At 46.7% G+C, this 13,437-nt stretch overlaps 1 protein-coding gene across 3 annotated transcripts in view; it reads left to right on the forward strand.

Moving 5' to 3' along the window:
- Positions 1-2,617: 2,617 nt before the first annotated feature.
- Positions 2,618-13,437, forward strand: part of DGCR2 (DiGeorge syndrome critical region gene 2) — a 43,552-nt gene continuing 32,732 nt past the window's right edge. For 2 of the 3 annotated variants that reach the window (XM_085075897.1, XM_085075899.1), the window contains exon 1: positions 2,618-2,978. In XM_085075897.1, the coding sequence (XP_084932023.1) occupies positions 2,900-2,978 (79 nt within the window). In that variant the 5' untranslated portion in view covers positions 2,618-2,899. The remainder of the gene's footprint in view (positions 2,979-13,437) is intronic. The other variant, XM_085075898.1, reaches the window with a different exon arrangement.

Here is a 13,437-nt window from a genome sequence, read left to right on the forward strand (position 1 = left end):
CCATCACATCCAGAGGCTGTGGGTGCTTGCCATGTGCAGCTGGGCCTTGGCTCTTTGCCCCATGCAGGAAAGAAAATGGGACACCACAAGAGGTTATTGTTCTTGTAAGTCTAATCACTGGGCCCCCAGCTGGTTCTCTGAGCCCTTCAGAGACAGGAGCCTCTCCCTGGCCCAGGGGTAAGCACCTCTGCCATGGTGCAGGGGCTGCAGGTTTTCACCCACACCAGAGCAGGTTCCAGTAAGGTCTGAGGCTGAGTATTTAGGTCAAAAGGGAAGCTGTGGTTGGAGATACTTCGTTGTTCTGGAGGATTGGGGTATTTCTCTGCAAAAATAGAGGAAATGGGTCCTCTCACTCAGGGGAGAGGGAAATGGAGAAATTCTCACTTCCTCATATTTGCACTTGTCTCAATCCTAGCTCACAGCTGCTGACCCAACACCAGTTGGTTACAAACCCCAGCTGAGGGTCAGGTCAGGGCCAGAGCTGGGTTCAGCCACCCTCACCATGAGGACACCTTGGAACAAAAGCCAGGATAAGCAGCCTGTGCCCTGCTCTCATGGTGGAGGCATCATATTTATTTATGCATCACCCTGTATGGTGTAATACCCTGGGGTGGATAAGGATACCCTGGGTCAGTGTGGAGTTGGCCTGTGAGGCTGTGCTGCAGGAAGCCAGGCTCAGAACACTCTGTCCCCACAGCATCCCATGGGAGGAGCAAAGCTGGGGAGTTTGATGCTCATGCTTTGTGCTGGAGGATGTTGTCATACTTTGGGTCCCCACAGGCTCTTGGATCGTGACACTATTTGGCAGCACATGAGAGCTGGGAAAGTGGGTTTTGGCCTAAATCTTGAGGCAGTGCCCTGCTGCTTGTGACGCACTCCAGCGGGTCCCCAAGCACGTTCCTGGCCACGCAGTGCTCCTGAGCCCCCAGGGCTCACAGCTCCAAGCTCACACTTGCTGCTGCCCCAGCTCCAGGGAGCTCTTGGCAGGCACCAATTTCCCCTGACATGTTAAACTGCACATTTAGGTTTGGAAAAAGCACCTCCTGGCGCTACTGGCCAGAGCAGAGCGACAGCATGTGGGGTGAGAGGGGCTGTGAGAGCACAAGAAACCCCATAGAAGCCCCTGTTCCCTGACTGCAGGTTGGCAGCTGGCACATGGGGCAGTCAGGGACTGAGGGAGAGCAGGAGCCGTGAGAGAGCACAAGTATATCGATCAGGAAAACCCCTGAGAAAAGTTTGCTGCTGGCTATAGTGAGTAATTGGTATTAACTGGGAAACAGGGAGTGGGTAAAATTGGGTCAAAATGGTCCTTATCAGAATTTCAATGTTTTATTTGAGAACTACAAGTTGTAGCATAAAGAATGGAAAACACCTCATTGTAAATAATAAAAAAATATAAACATTTCTCAGACAGCTTCCCAGGTTTTGACTTTGAATGGGTTATACTAAAAAGCTGGAATTCCCTGCAGAGGAAAGTGACAGCTCTCTGCTGACCATGGGTCAGCCATTGTGTCTGGTCCCTGGCTGAGTCCATGTCCTGGTGCTGTCCCAACACTTCCACTTGTCAGTGGAAATTCCAGATCAATTTAGGAAGTGGATCTTGATGCTAAAACTGCCAATTGATCCCGAATGCCACCTGGGCAGACCTCCATGCAGCGCCAGGAGAGCTGTGGCACCGGGCTGCTGACGCCAGGCAGGGACAGCCACCACCCTGCCCGGCTGATGTGCAGCAACACCCAGGGTCAAATTCCTGCAGGCACCTGTCACTTGCAAGGCCACTAACAAGGACCTGAGCCACACAATTAGTTTTCTTTGTTAATTTCCTCTCTGTGTGGGTCTGGGAGCTGGGAACGCCATGTTTCCAGGAGGCATGGAGACAGCAGCTGGCTCTGGCACGGCAGGGTGCTGGCTGTGGGAATGTCCCAGGGCTGGGTGCTGCTGGTCGGTGCCACCCTGCAGCCAGGAGAACAGGGAGCGGGGAGCAGAGTCGTGAAGAAGCAAAAGATGGTCAACCTGGGAGCCTGCTGGGGCTGGGAAAGCCCAGAGCTTTGTCGCTCTGCTGCGGGACAGGCAACGTGGTGGCACTGGGAAGTCCCTGCAGTGGCAGGGAAAGGCCATCGCAGCAGAGGTGGAGGGGACCTGGAAAGACTGTCCCGGAGGACAGAGGAAGCTGGCTGGGGCTGTTCCAGAGGGGATGGGGAAAGGCGGTCGGGCAGTGGTGGACGCAAGCAGGAAAGGACACTCCAACTGGGCACAGGGAAATACTGTCCTGTAGGGACTGGTGGAGGCTGTCCTGGGGAGCTGAAGTGAACTGAGCAAGACTATCCGGGAGGGGTGGAGGGGATGGGGCTGCCATTCTGGCGAGGGCTGAGCGGACTGACAGAGGCCATCCCGGGGGGACGGCGGTGCCCATCAGCGGAGGGTCCCGGGGGTCGCGGGGAGCGCGGGGCGCTCTGTCCCAGCCCCGCCACCGCCCCCTGCCGGCCATCCCCGCCCCGCCCGGCCCCGCCCACCGCCGTAAGTAGGCGGGGCGTGTGCCGATCCGCGCTCTTGGCCCCGCCCCCTGGCTGCCGATTGGGCGAGCGGCGCGCGGCGGGAGGGGGCGTGGCGGCGCGGGCACGGCGGCGGGGAGGCGCGGCCGCCATCTTGTGCGCCGGCGGAGCCCTGCGAGCCGCCCCAGCGCGGCCGCCCGACCCGCGCCGCTCCCGCCGCTCCCGCCGCAGCCAGCGCCGCCCGCTCCGCCCGGGGCGGCGGCGAACGGCGGAGGGAGGGCAAGGGGAAAGCTCGGTGCGGACCGGGGCCCCCCGCGGGCCCGGCGGCGGCCCCTCCTCCCTCCGCTCCGCGCGTCCCTCCCCGCGGGTTTGTGGCGCTGTGCCGGGGGAGGATGAACGGAGGATAAATGGTGCCCAAGGCGGACAGCGGCACCTTCCTCTTCCTCTTCCTCCTGGTGCTGAGCATCACCGAGCCGCTGCGGCCAGGTAGGGGCACGGCGGGGCCGGGGTGCCGGGCCGTGCTTCCCCCGGGGTGCGGGCCTGGGCGGCAGGGTGAGCCGCGGGGCTCGGGCACAGCCGGGGCGGGAGGCGCAGCGCCCGGAGCCGGTGCCGCCCGGGCAGCTCTGGGCTCTGCCGCTGCTTTGTGCGTTCACACAGAGCCGGGACGCGGCCGAGCATCGATCCCCTGTGCCGCCTGCCTGCATTTACCCTGAGAGTCACAGCAAAACGTTCGTGTCAAAGTGTGAAAGCTTGGGTAGAAATCTACATGACCCTACGGGTGATGAGCGCGGAAAATGTGGTGGCTAAGTTTTCAGGTGCTTCTTACTTAGCTGCTTTTATGTTGTGGGCCTTGGGTGCCAACACGGCCAGACAAAATGCTTGCTTTCAAAGTGCCATTTGATCCTGCCAGAAAGAGAAGAAAACCTGCTGCACCTGGTTCGTCTCCCTGTTCTGTTTGTGCTTCTGTTAGGGGAATAATTCAGTGATGGAGTTTGTGTGCTAGCTGCTAGGCATGGTGCTTAAAATCTTAAGATGATTAACTTTGGAGAAGTGGTTGGTGTTTGCGGGTAGAAAACTACAGCTTTTCTCGGTACGTCGCTCAGCTGGGGTTTCTTTTTGGCTGTTGAAGTCTCTTGGAGCTTGGCAAAGCCCTTGGGTATCATGGGCAGCTCTTGCCAAAGAGCATCAGTAGCCGAAGCGTGAGGCTGCTTTGCAGGTTTGGAAATCATCTTCCCATTGCACCAAGCCACTGTTCCTGGGTGATACGTCTTCCTGGTAAATAGGAGAGTAAGAGCCATGGTGTGCTTTGAAACCCCCTTATTCATTCTCTCTGAAATAACTTTTATGACCCAGACTAATAAAACATAACAGTATTAATGAACTGCATCTAAGTGAGTTCCCAGCAGAGCTGAAACACAATTGGGTCAGTGTAGGCAGAGTTATTGAAATAACTAACTTGGGTGTTGAAACGTTTCTGTGTCTGCCTTGTTTTGTTTTAGCTTGTTTTTTTGGCAGTGCAGTGTATATACAGTGCTTATGATATGCACTTAAGTAGCCAAAAAAACCCCATTGTGTTGGTAGTCTAGTATTATTACAGCTAGAGGCTTTTATGGCTGAGATGGTACTATGTAAAACTCATTTCAAGCAGCTCCTTTGTAGCTGGCACTAAGTGCTACAGGCTGCTGGATTGCTGGGTGAAAAGGTTCAGCTTATTCAGAGCTGTCTGTGTGCTTTTACAGGTGGGTAGACTTGACCCTGAACTCTGTTGGTGTTGAGCATTGTAGCCTCCTAGAAACTAAAAAATTGAATTTTTCATATTGTGTCAGCACATTTGTCGCTCCAGTTTGATATTGAACCTCTGTCAGCAGCTGATGCTTGATGGATGAAGACAAGTTTTTCACGTAGATTTGCTTTGTTAAGATGAATGATATTTTTCCACTGGTGTTCTAATGTAGCTGCTTTAGAGATTCGTGGTGCTGCAGCCTCGCTGGCAGAAGTGTCCTTGTGAGCAAACCTTAACTCATCTGCTCAGGTTCTACACCACTGCCTCTGAAACTTGCAGTTAGAATTCCTCTGTGGCAGCTTCATGAGCATTCCATGCACTTTGCTCAAACCGTATGTATTCCCGAACCTGAGGTGAAGTAATGCCACTGGATATAGTGTTGCAGCTGGAATTCCTTGCTGTGTGAGGAGTTTCTGAGTTCCATTTGGAACACACTCATCCATCCTGTTTACATGGTGGCTCCGGATGAGCGCGATGGCTGAGCTGTCCATGGTGATGCCTCTCACTCCTCCTCAGAGGAGAGCCCATCACTTGTGGCTGGCCTCACAGCTCTTTGCCAATGCCATTTGTTTTTTTTTTTTTCATTTACTTCATTTCGTATCTTGAATCTGCTGTCTCAAACAAATCACCCATTTGATAGATTAACAGCATATGGTTTGATCCTGAAGCATGAGGTGCAAATAAGGAAAACCTGGCTCAGGCAAGTACAGAGGACATACAGAACCAAATTTAATACTTTACTCAGTAGTGAAGAAGCCTCCCTAGTCTTCTTTGGGAAGAGACATGGATTACCTCAGGAACAGAAGTGTATTTGGACTCAGAATTTATTTCCCAGGTGGTGTTTGTTTTACTTTTTACTTCTTTAAACCTGTGTGTTGTGGCAACTGTCTTTCTGGTTTAGGAAGGATGCCTGCAGCTTGCTTAGCTTAAGGCTCTACTTGGAGCTCTCAGATGAGTGCTGCAGAGCACTGCTGGGAGGTTTTATGTACTCGGAGATGAATGTGTAGTCCCTTCACAATTCAGTCCCGGCGGATCAGGCATCTCTTTGTATTTCCATGTTAATTTGACACTAGCTTTGTATCCATGTTCTTGCTGTGCTCTTCAGACAAATAAAACCTTCTTTTAAGCCTCCTCGACTGTAGTATCTTTTCATGCAATCTGAAAGGCAGTGATTTTACATGGACCTATTTTTTCCTGCGTTTAGGGTGAGGTGGGTTTTAGTAAATTAGGGAGAAATTAATTAAAATTTCTTTTTTTTTCCCCTGTGTTTTTCTGTCTTGGTTACATGAGTCTGTTTTGTGCTACTGCCATCACTAACAGCACAAGGTACTTTCAACGTACTGTGACATTGGCCCCAGCTGTGCAGACTTGGGTTCCTGAAGGCACTGTGGGCACTTAGATTTTTCTGAGCCTGTGCACTTGCAATGCTAATTTGGTGCCTTTGAGAATTGCCACTTGGATTTGGGTTTTTTTTGTCCCAGTGTTTCCATCTTTCCCATTCTGTTTTGACCATAACCTGCTTGTTTTGACTAGTTGCCTGCTTTATAGTGCATTTTTGAAAGAGTCCTGTTGTTTCAAAGTAGGGCATTTCCCTGTGAGTTGTGTTACACATTGTGTTTGAAATCTGCTAATGTGAATTGAAGCCGAGTGTATCAAATTCTTCCAACTACATGGGTGCAGAGTGAGGGACTAACTTAGCATTTCCCTTAAACAGTGGCTGATTTTATTCTGTCTGTTGTTTTTTTGGGATATTTACCACAGTAGGTTTTAATTTAATAATACCTTTTCCAGGACTGCTCAAACCCATCTGCTTCAGGTTATCTGACTAGCAGGCTGAGAGAGCTGATGTCTTTATGTGAGGAAACATTTCTCTGGTGTGTTAACTGAGTTGCAATAAGCTGTTCCTGTGCTAGCTTAGATTTTGCCTGAGTTTCTCAACCAGTGCATTTCTGTTGGTTTTTGGAAGAGCATCAGAGATATAAATTGTTGTGAATTCAGTTTTTCACAGTTTGATATTATTTAAAAGTTTCTCTTTCTGTTAACATCCCAATGCACCCTCGAGAAGCAGAGGTTTTGGTGTCTTTGTGTAGCATTGGGAGCTTAAGCAGTCTGGGATGACCAAGCTGACATGTTTCAGAGTAGTATTTAGAGGATTAATTAAGATCATCATTGCTAAAGACAATAACATGTTTTCATATTTCCCTAACAAGATACTGCTGCTTGCTAATGGAAAACACTTAAACATGGTCAGGCTTTATATTGGATTTTGTAATAGTGGTTTAGTACAGAGCCTTATGAATGTAGGTCATCGGGCTTTCTTATTAGAGCATTTGCCAGGCAGCTAAAAGCCAATTGAGTTCTTGTTCTTGCAGCATTTTTTCTCCACTTCAAAGCCAGCTAGAGGAAGTAATTTTATTACCCAAGTTTCAGAAAAATATTGCACAACGTACTTAATCTGCAATGCTTAGAAAGACTTGCCAGTGCAAGTGGTCCGATTAAAACCCCACACTGCAGCTCACAGTTGGAACTTCCCATATGCTTTGGAGCTTGCTGGCAGCTGTGGTTATGCTCTTACAGGTGCAGTGTTGGTGTTTTGACACAATTCAACTAGCAAGTCTATTTAAATTGCTAACTCTTTCTTGTCTTTTAGTCAAGAGTTGTAGGTGTTATGTGCAAGGCAGAATTCATCAGAGTAGAGGTCTAAGCAAACCCACGATCAGCATAGTTTCAAGGTGATCCACTGGTGTGCTGTGACTGGATGGGTCTGGTTTTGTCCATTTGAAGTGTATTGGTTTAATTCAAATGGAGACCCAAATGTATCTGTCATAAAATTTGCTCTGGCCAGTGTTCCTCTGCTCTGGAGAGACTTTGTTGGTAGGCAAATACAAACCCTTATTTTGCTCTTTGTTCACAGTCTCCACCTTAGTGAGAGCTGTGGTGAGTGATATTTATTCAGGTTCATGTCGTTGTTAACTGCAGTTCCTGTCTGTGTATTTAGGTGAATTCCCAAGTGGAAGGTTCTAGGAGTGAGGGGTAGAAGGTTTATCACACCTCCTCAGTTAATTTTGCTGAAAGTAGGGCTTGGCCTGTCTTGCAGTCTGGTATTTTTTCCCTTGTCCCCTTACTTCTTAATCTACTGTTTTTATGTTTTATTTTTCTTCTTGCTGTTACCTATTATTGAGTTCTTGTCCTGATGTTCCTTGCCCTGCTGTTTGCTGTTTTTACAGCTGCAGAGCAAGGCTGATGGATACGAAAAAGCTTTTTTTGTGGATGCTCTCAGAGTAGCAGAGAGACAAAGCAGAAGGTATCAGACCTTATTAGCAGGTCTGATACTTTAAGACTGGTAATTCCTGATTTTAATTATAAAGCATAATTTTTGAGGTGCAAGTGGATTTACTGCTAGCTGTGGCTACAAAGGAAAGAAGAAAGGAATCAGTAGGCAGGGCTGTTTGCATTGCTTTGGCTCTGAGAAGTAATAAACCAGAGTGGCATGTTGGGGGTTTGCAAACACATGACTTCCATCGCCCTGCAGTAGGTTTGGGGGCAGAGGAGGGTTGGTCCAGAACAGCAGAAGTGGTAGAGAACAGAGCACTGCCTCTCTCTGCAGCAGGAGGAGGCAGCTGTGCTTATTTCTCAGTGTTTGAGGGGAAAGGCACGGCTAGACTGAAGAGAGAGGAATTTTAGATACTAACTATGAAAGATGTAGAATCCCCTGGTGGATGTCAGAAAACCAGCCAAGACTTCAATGAATCATTCTGTCCCCTGGAATTACCTTTGTTAGGTCTGGTTTTGATGTTGGATTGTAATGCAAGGGCAGTAGCTACTTCCATGGTCCATCTTTCAGTAACGCCTAGGTCTCTGGGGTTTTACGTGGTGATTTCTTGCAACTTTTATAAGTTCTTGTTTGATGCTATGAGGTGCATATGAATAAGTTCTTTTGTGATTAGCAGAACTTCCCATTGTGCTGTGCCGACCTGTCTGCCCTGAGTGGAGCTTCTGGTACCTGAAGGTTCTGGCTGGAGCAGAACCTAGAAGGAACTCCATGGAATCACTGCTCCTACTCTTCAGGGCTTAATCCTTCCTGGCTTTCTGCTCTCTGGAAGGGTTTCTGTTCCATTCAGGATCCTTGCTTGTCAGGCTCACGTCTGCATTGCACTTCAGTGGTGGTTTTGTAGAGGATCCTGAGTCGAGGAGGAATCATGGATCGGTTGGTGAAGTCATTGATTTGCTGTAGCAGAACTCGAGCAACTGAGTTGCTTAAAAACATGAGTTTGGGATTAACCTTTAATCCATATTCCCTGAACTGTGAAATCCTCTGGCATGTTGTGGTTTCTTGTGAAACTTTACATTTATTCTTTGTTTTCAGGGGTTTGCCTGCTAATTCTGGGTTTGATGAACACCATTTTAATGGTATTTGGAAATCCTAAGAAAATTATTATTATTAGTGTTTGCCTACCATTCAGATAATTTAGTAATACAGTTTTAAGTTTAATGGCAGTTGATAGTTGAGTCACTATCTATAGCTAAACAAAATAACGTTCAACTTCCTACTTAATTAAACTTAAAATTGGTTGATCTGACATTGTATTTAGCTTCTGTTCTATTTATTGATTATTGTGCGTGAGAATTGTCAGCCAGCTCAGTGGGTGGAAATATACAAGTAGCTTTTGGTGGCTGCATAGAGTACTCTACTAATGAGATCTGGGAAAATCTTTGTGAAATGTTTGGAGTCTTGCAGGAGTGAGATTGAAGACTTAAGTAGAAGCATCATGTCCTCTCAATTCTCACCATAAGCAGGTTGGAGAGATGATTCAAGGATGCTATAGTGCCCTTCTCTGTCTTTCTGAACAATAATGGAATGGAATGGAGTTTTTCTATTGATGTGGCAGCTAAAAAATGGCAAAGGTCAAGTTTTGTGGCATAATACCTGACACATGGGCATAATAGATGTTGAAGAGTGCTGGCAGTACTTGGGTTGTTAGAAAGTGTGGGGCATGAAAAAACTACTCTCAAAGGGTTACATGGCTTTTTACAAATGGGTTGGATCTGTATTTGCTGACTTTTGGGAGAACTATTAAACTTGGGAGTTTGGTATGTGGACTTTCTCAGCAGGTATTTGTTTTGTTGAGGAAGAGGGGAGCACAGGATGTCCCCCAGTGTGGACAGACGTGGCTGTGGCTGGCATTGGCCACATTCCTGCCGTGTTCGGCTTCAGTGGAGCAGGGGAATGCTATTCAAAGCATGAGCCATTTGCTCCAGTACACCACAGCCACTGCTCCAGCTCCTGTGCAAAGGATAAAACTGGCTTTCTGTATTTGAGGTCATAATATTTCTGTATATTGAATTTTTGCTCTTAAGTGTTCTAGGTGCTTGCTCATCGAGTCTTGCACAAGATGTGAAGAAAAAAAGTGAAACAGGAGCAAAAGCTTTTTTTAGTGTGACCTGCATTTGAATAGTGCTCAGGCACAGCTTTTCTGTCTCCCTGAATTGTTAGATTCTTGTTTACGACCTTGAACTTTCTCAGGGCCCTGTGGAGAACTTCTTCCATGTTCATTTGGGTTTGAAATTAAAAAATGTTTGTTTCTGGAGAGTGGAGCAATTAAAAAAGACTGATTTTATAGGTAAAACTTTGTCACCTTTTGGCTTTAAAGACTACTGAAATTTCTCATGTTCTAATTCAGCAAAATTTTAAAGTACATACTTAGCTTTAAATTGTGTATTTTCGTTAGATTTGTTAGGGTTGCTCATGTGCTGAAAGTTTAAGGAATATGCTTAAATACTGCTGAATCGCATACTAAAAAAGAAAAAGATGAGATAGGAACTTTTTTTGTTTTCCTGCAAAGTAGGAACATGTGCTGTCTTGCTGAAAGCAAATGGGCTTGCTAAGTAATACTGCTGAAATCTGGCAATTCCTACGTTCAAATTAATGGTGGCTACAAATTAGCCTTGATTGCTCTGACAGTTCTTGAATTGCTGTTATCGTGTTTCATCTGGGTACTCTTCTTGTTGAAACGTGATCTAAAGAAAATACTAATTCAGTTCATGTAAAATTTTGGATTTGAATTTTTCCTTTGAGGAAAATGGGTCTCTGTAGAGTATTTGTTGGGTTTCAGTTGTTTGGTTGGGGTTTTTTGGTGGGTTTTTTGATTGATTGTTTGTACGCCTATAGTTTATTTGGTCAAAGGGAATACAGCTTCTTTCACTGGTGATTCTTAGTGAAAACTGATTTGTATATAAACAAATACTGATCCAAATTGACTCGGTAGGATGTGTATTAATCCTGAGAATATAGGAAGAGGAGAGGAACCATCTCTCATGCCTAGGTTTTTTTGGGAGTCATTCTGGGTAGACAGGTACCAGGTAATAGCTTTAGATATAGAAGTACTTTGAGCTGTGGTACCCAGGTAGGTGAATATTTGTGGTGTGTGTGGGATAATCCATCTGCCCTGATGTGGTGTATGGATTGGAGGGAGAAAGCACTGTTGTTGATGGTGCCCTTTCCTGGACACAGTTGATGACTTGCTGAGTATATCACTGCTGATGTTGTTCTTAATGGACTTCCTCTCTGTTGCTGCATTTCTTGGGAGAATTAGTGTGTTGTGTGTGACTGTATTTAAATTCTGTATGAGGAATAGTGCTATTTTCTTAGCACTATTTCTTGTGAGCATATTTTATAAGCAGTGGGGCTTAATGAAACCTGGGCTCCAGTGGGCTTGTCTCTGTCCCTGTACTCCTCTGCTGTAGTAGCCTTGCCTGACACTGATTTAATCAGGCCATATCTTGCCTGTGTCCCCTCTGCTTATCCACAGTACATCCTCTGGCAGGAGAAAGCTGGGAGTCCTGCAGGTTCTTGTGCAAGGGTTCAGTTACCCCAGCTCACCACTTCCTCTGCTGCCAGCTGGGAAAGCACCCCGTGGTGGTGACAGTGTGACACACAGGTGTGCTGGTGGGCTGGCACCTGCTGAACAGTGCAAGCCACACGGGGGTTTCCTGCCCTCTGAAGCTCAAGAAGGTCACAATTTCCCTTCCTTGTGCAAGCTTTGGAAATCTTAGAACCACACCATATACTGTATTTTCCTGGTCTTGACTTTTCTCGAGCTTGCTTAAAATCATTTAGTGAATTTGTGAAGTGTGATTGGCACTTTGACTGATCAGCTTTCTTTAGGGAAAGGGTTAAAATTTTGATGCTGCACAGGTTTAAATCACTTATCACTGTTGTACTAGAACACTGAAGTTCCACCTGAGGCTGTACAAAACGCTCAAGGTCCTGAACAAGATTGTTAGTATAGAGGAACAGTAAGCTTTAATTTTGAGCCATATTAGAGACTTCTCAAGTACCCATGGCTTTGGTTTTGTTTGTACTGACTGCTCTTTGTGCCTGTGCTGTATTTTGCTTTTCCCTTCTGCCTCTTATTATCATAATAGAACAGTTTCTTAGGGGGGAGAAGCGCAAGACTGTTGCTTAGCCTGGTATTCTCACTGCTATGAAAATAAACTGGTTTTCAGTCTGGAATGCTGCATTGCCTAATTCACAGTATTCTTTCAGCTTAGTTCAAGTAGCAAGTTTTGTTTTCCTTTTTGGTTTTAGCAGTACTGGAGAATTGGGAAGTACTTTTCTTCTGTTTCAGTCTTAGGAATAAGTGCCCACACATAAAGCTCAAAGTCTGTATTTTCTAATTCTTAAAAAATTAGAGCCAGGATTCCCATTCAGGAAGCTGTGATGTTGTTGCTTTGGCTGAATGCCATCTCTCTTGCCTGCCTTTGCTTTTTTATTTTCTGTAGTTATTTTGATTTCTCTTTCTCTTTTCCATCCTTCCTGGCCTTGAGTTTGCCCTCCAGACAAAGAGCAGACAAATGAATTGCAGTGAATGACACTTGTGAGCAAGGAAAAACTGGGTCAGTTCCAAGCTTGTGCAGGGTGTAGGTATAATAAATATAGAATCATGGGATCATTTCAGTTGGAAAAGACCTTTGAGACTATCTAGTCCAACCATTAACCCAGCACTGCCAAGTGCACCAGTAAAACATGTTCATAAGTGCCACATCTATGTCTCTTTTACACACCTCTAGGGATGGTGACTCCACCATTTCTCTGGGCAGCCTATTTCAATGCTTGACAACCCTTTTGGTGAAGAAATCTTTCCTAATGTCCAATCTAAACCTCCTCTGGTACAATTTAAGGCCAATACCTTTTGTCCTGTTGCTTGTTACTTGGGAGAAGAGGCTAACCTGCACATCACTTCAACTTCCTTCCAGGTAGCTATAAAGGATGATAAGGTCTCCTCTGGCGCCAGCTGTCCAGAAGCTTTTTTGCTGAGTGAAGAGTACACCCTCTGAACTGTGAGCAGAATGTTTTGCCAGGAGGGTGCTGCTGTCAAAGATTTACTAAAATCTACTAGGTAAATGACATCCACAGCCTGTCCCTGGACCACTAAGTGGTCACCTTGTCCTAGGAGGAGATCAGGTTAGTCCAGCAGGACCTGCCTTTCACGAGCCCACGCTGGCTGGGCCCGATCACCTGCTTGTGCTGTGCGTGCCATGCGGGAAGGATGATCTGCTCCGTAACCTTCCCTGGCACTGAGGTCAGCCTGACAAGCCTGAAGTTCCCCAGATGCACCTCATGACCCTTCTTATAGCTGGGTGTGATACTTGCTGATTTCCAGTCAGCTGAGTTAGCCAGGACTGCTGGTGAATGGTAGAAAATGGCTCAGTGAGCACTTCCACCAGCTCCCTCCGTATCCCACCCAGCTCCATAGCTGTGTGTGTCTAAGGGGCCCTAGCAGGTCACTTAGCATCTCCTCTTGGACTATGGGGGCTTCATTCTGCTCCCTCTCCCTGTCTGCCAGCTCTGGGGTGTGGGTACCTGGAGAACAAATATGAGGGAGTGAGGGGAGAGTGAAGGTGAGGAAGGAGACTGCTGCTGTTTTTTAACTGTGCTGTAAAATCTTTCAGTGGATGTTGGGGTGATCTAGCATAACTTACTATGACAACACTGAGTAATACTGAATGTTGATGAGTGTTATTCATTAAGGATTTACGGTTTTCAGCTGGAATGCTGTCATAATTTTAATTACTTCATGAAGCAGCATTCTGAGGTCATGCAGAAAATGCCAATGCCTCTAACACATACTATTTATTTATTTTTGGAACTGATGCATTCCT

This window comes from Lichenostomus cassidix, chromosome 15 (assembly GCF_008360975.1).
Source record: "Lichenostomus cassidix isolate B80296 chromosome 15, HeHo_3.0, whole genome shotgun sequence".
Taxonomy (NCBI): Eukaryota; Metazoa; Chordata; class Aves; order Passeriformes; family Meliphagidae; genus Lichenostomus; species Lichenostomus cassidix.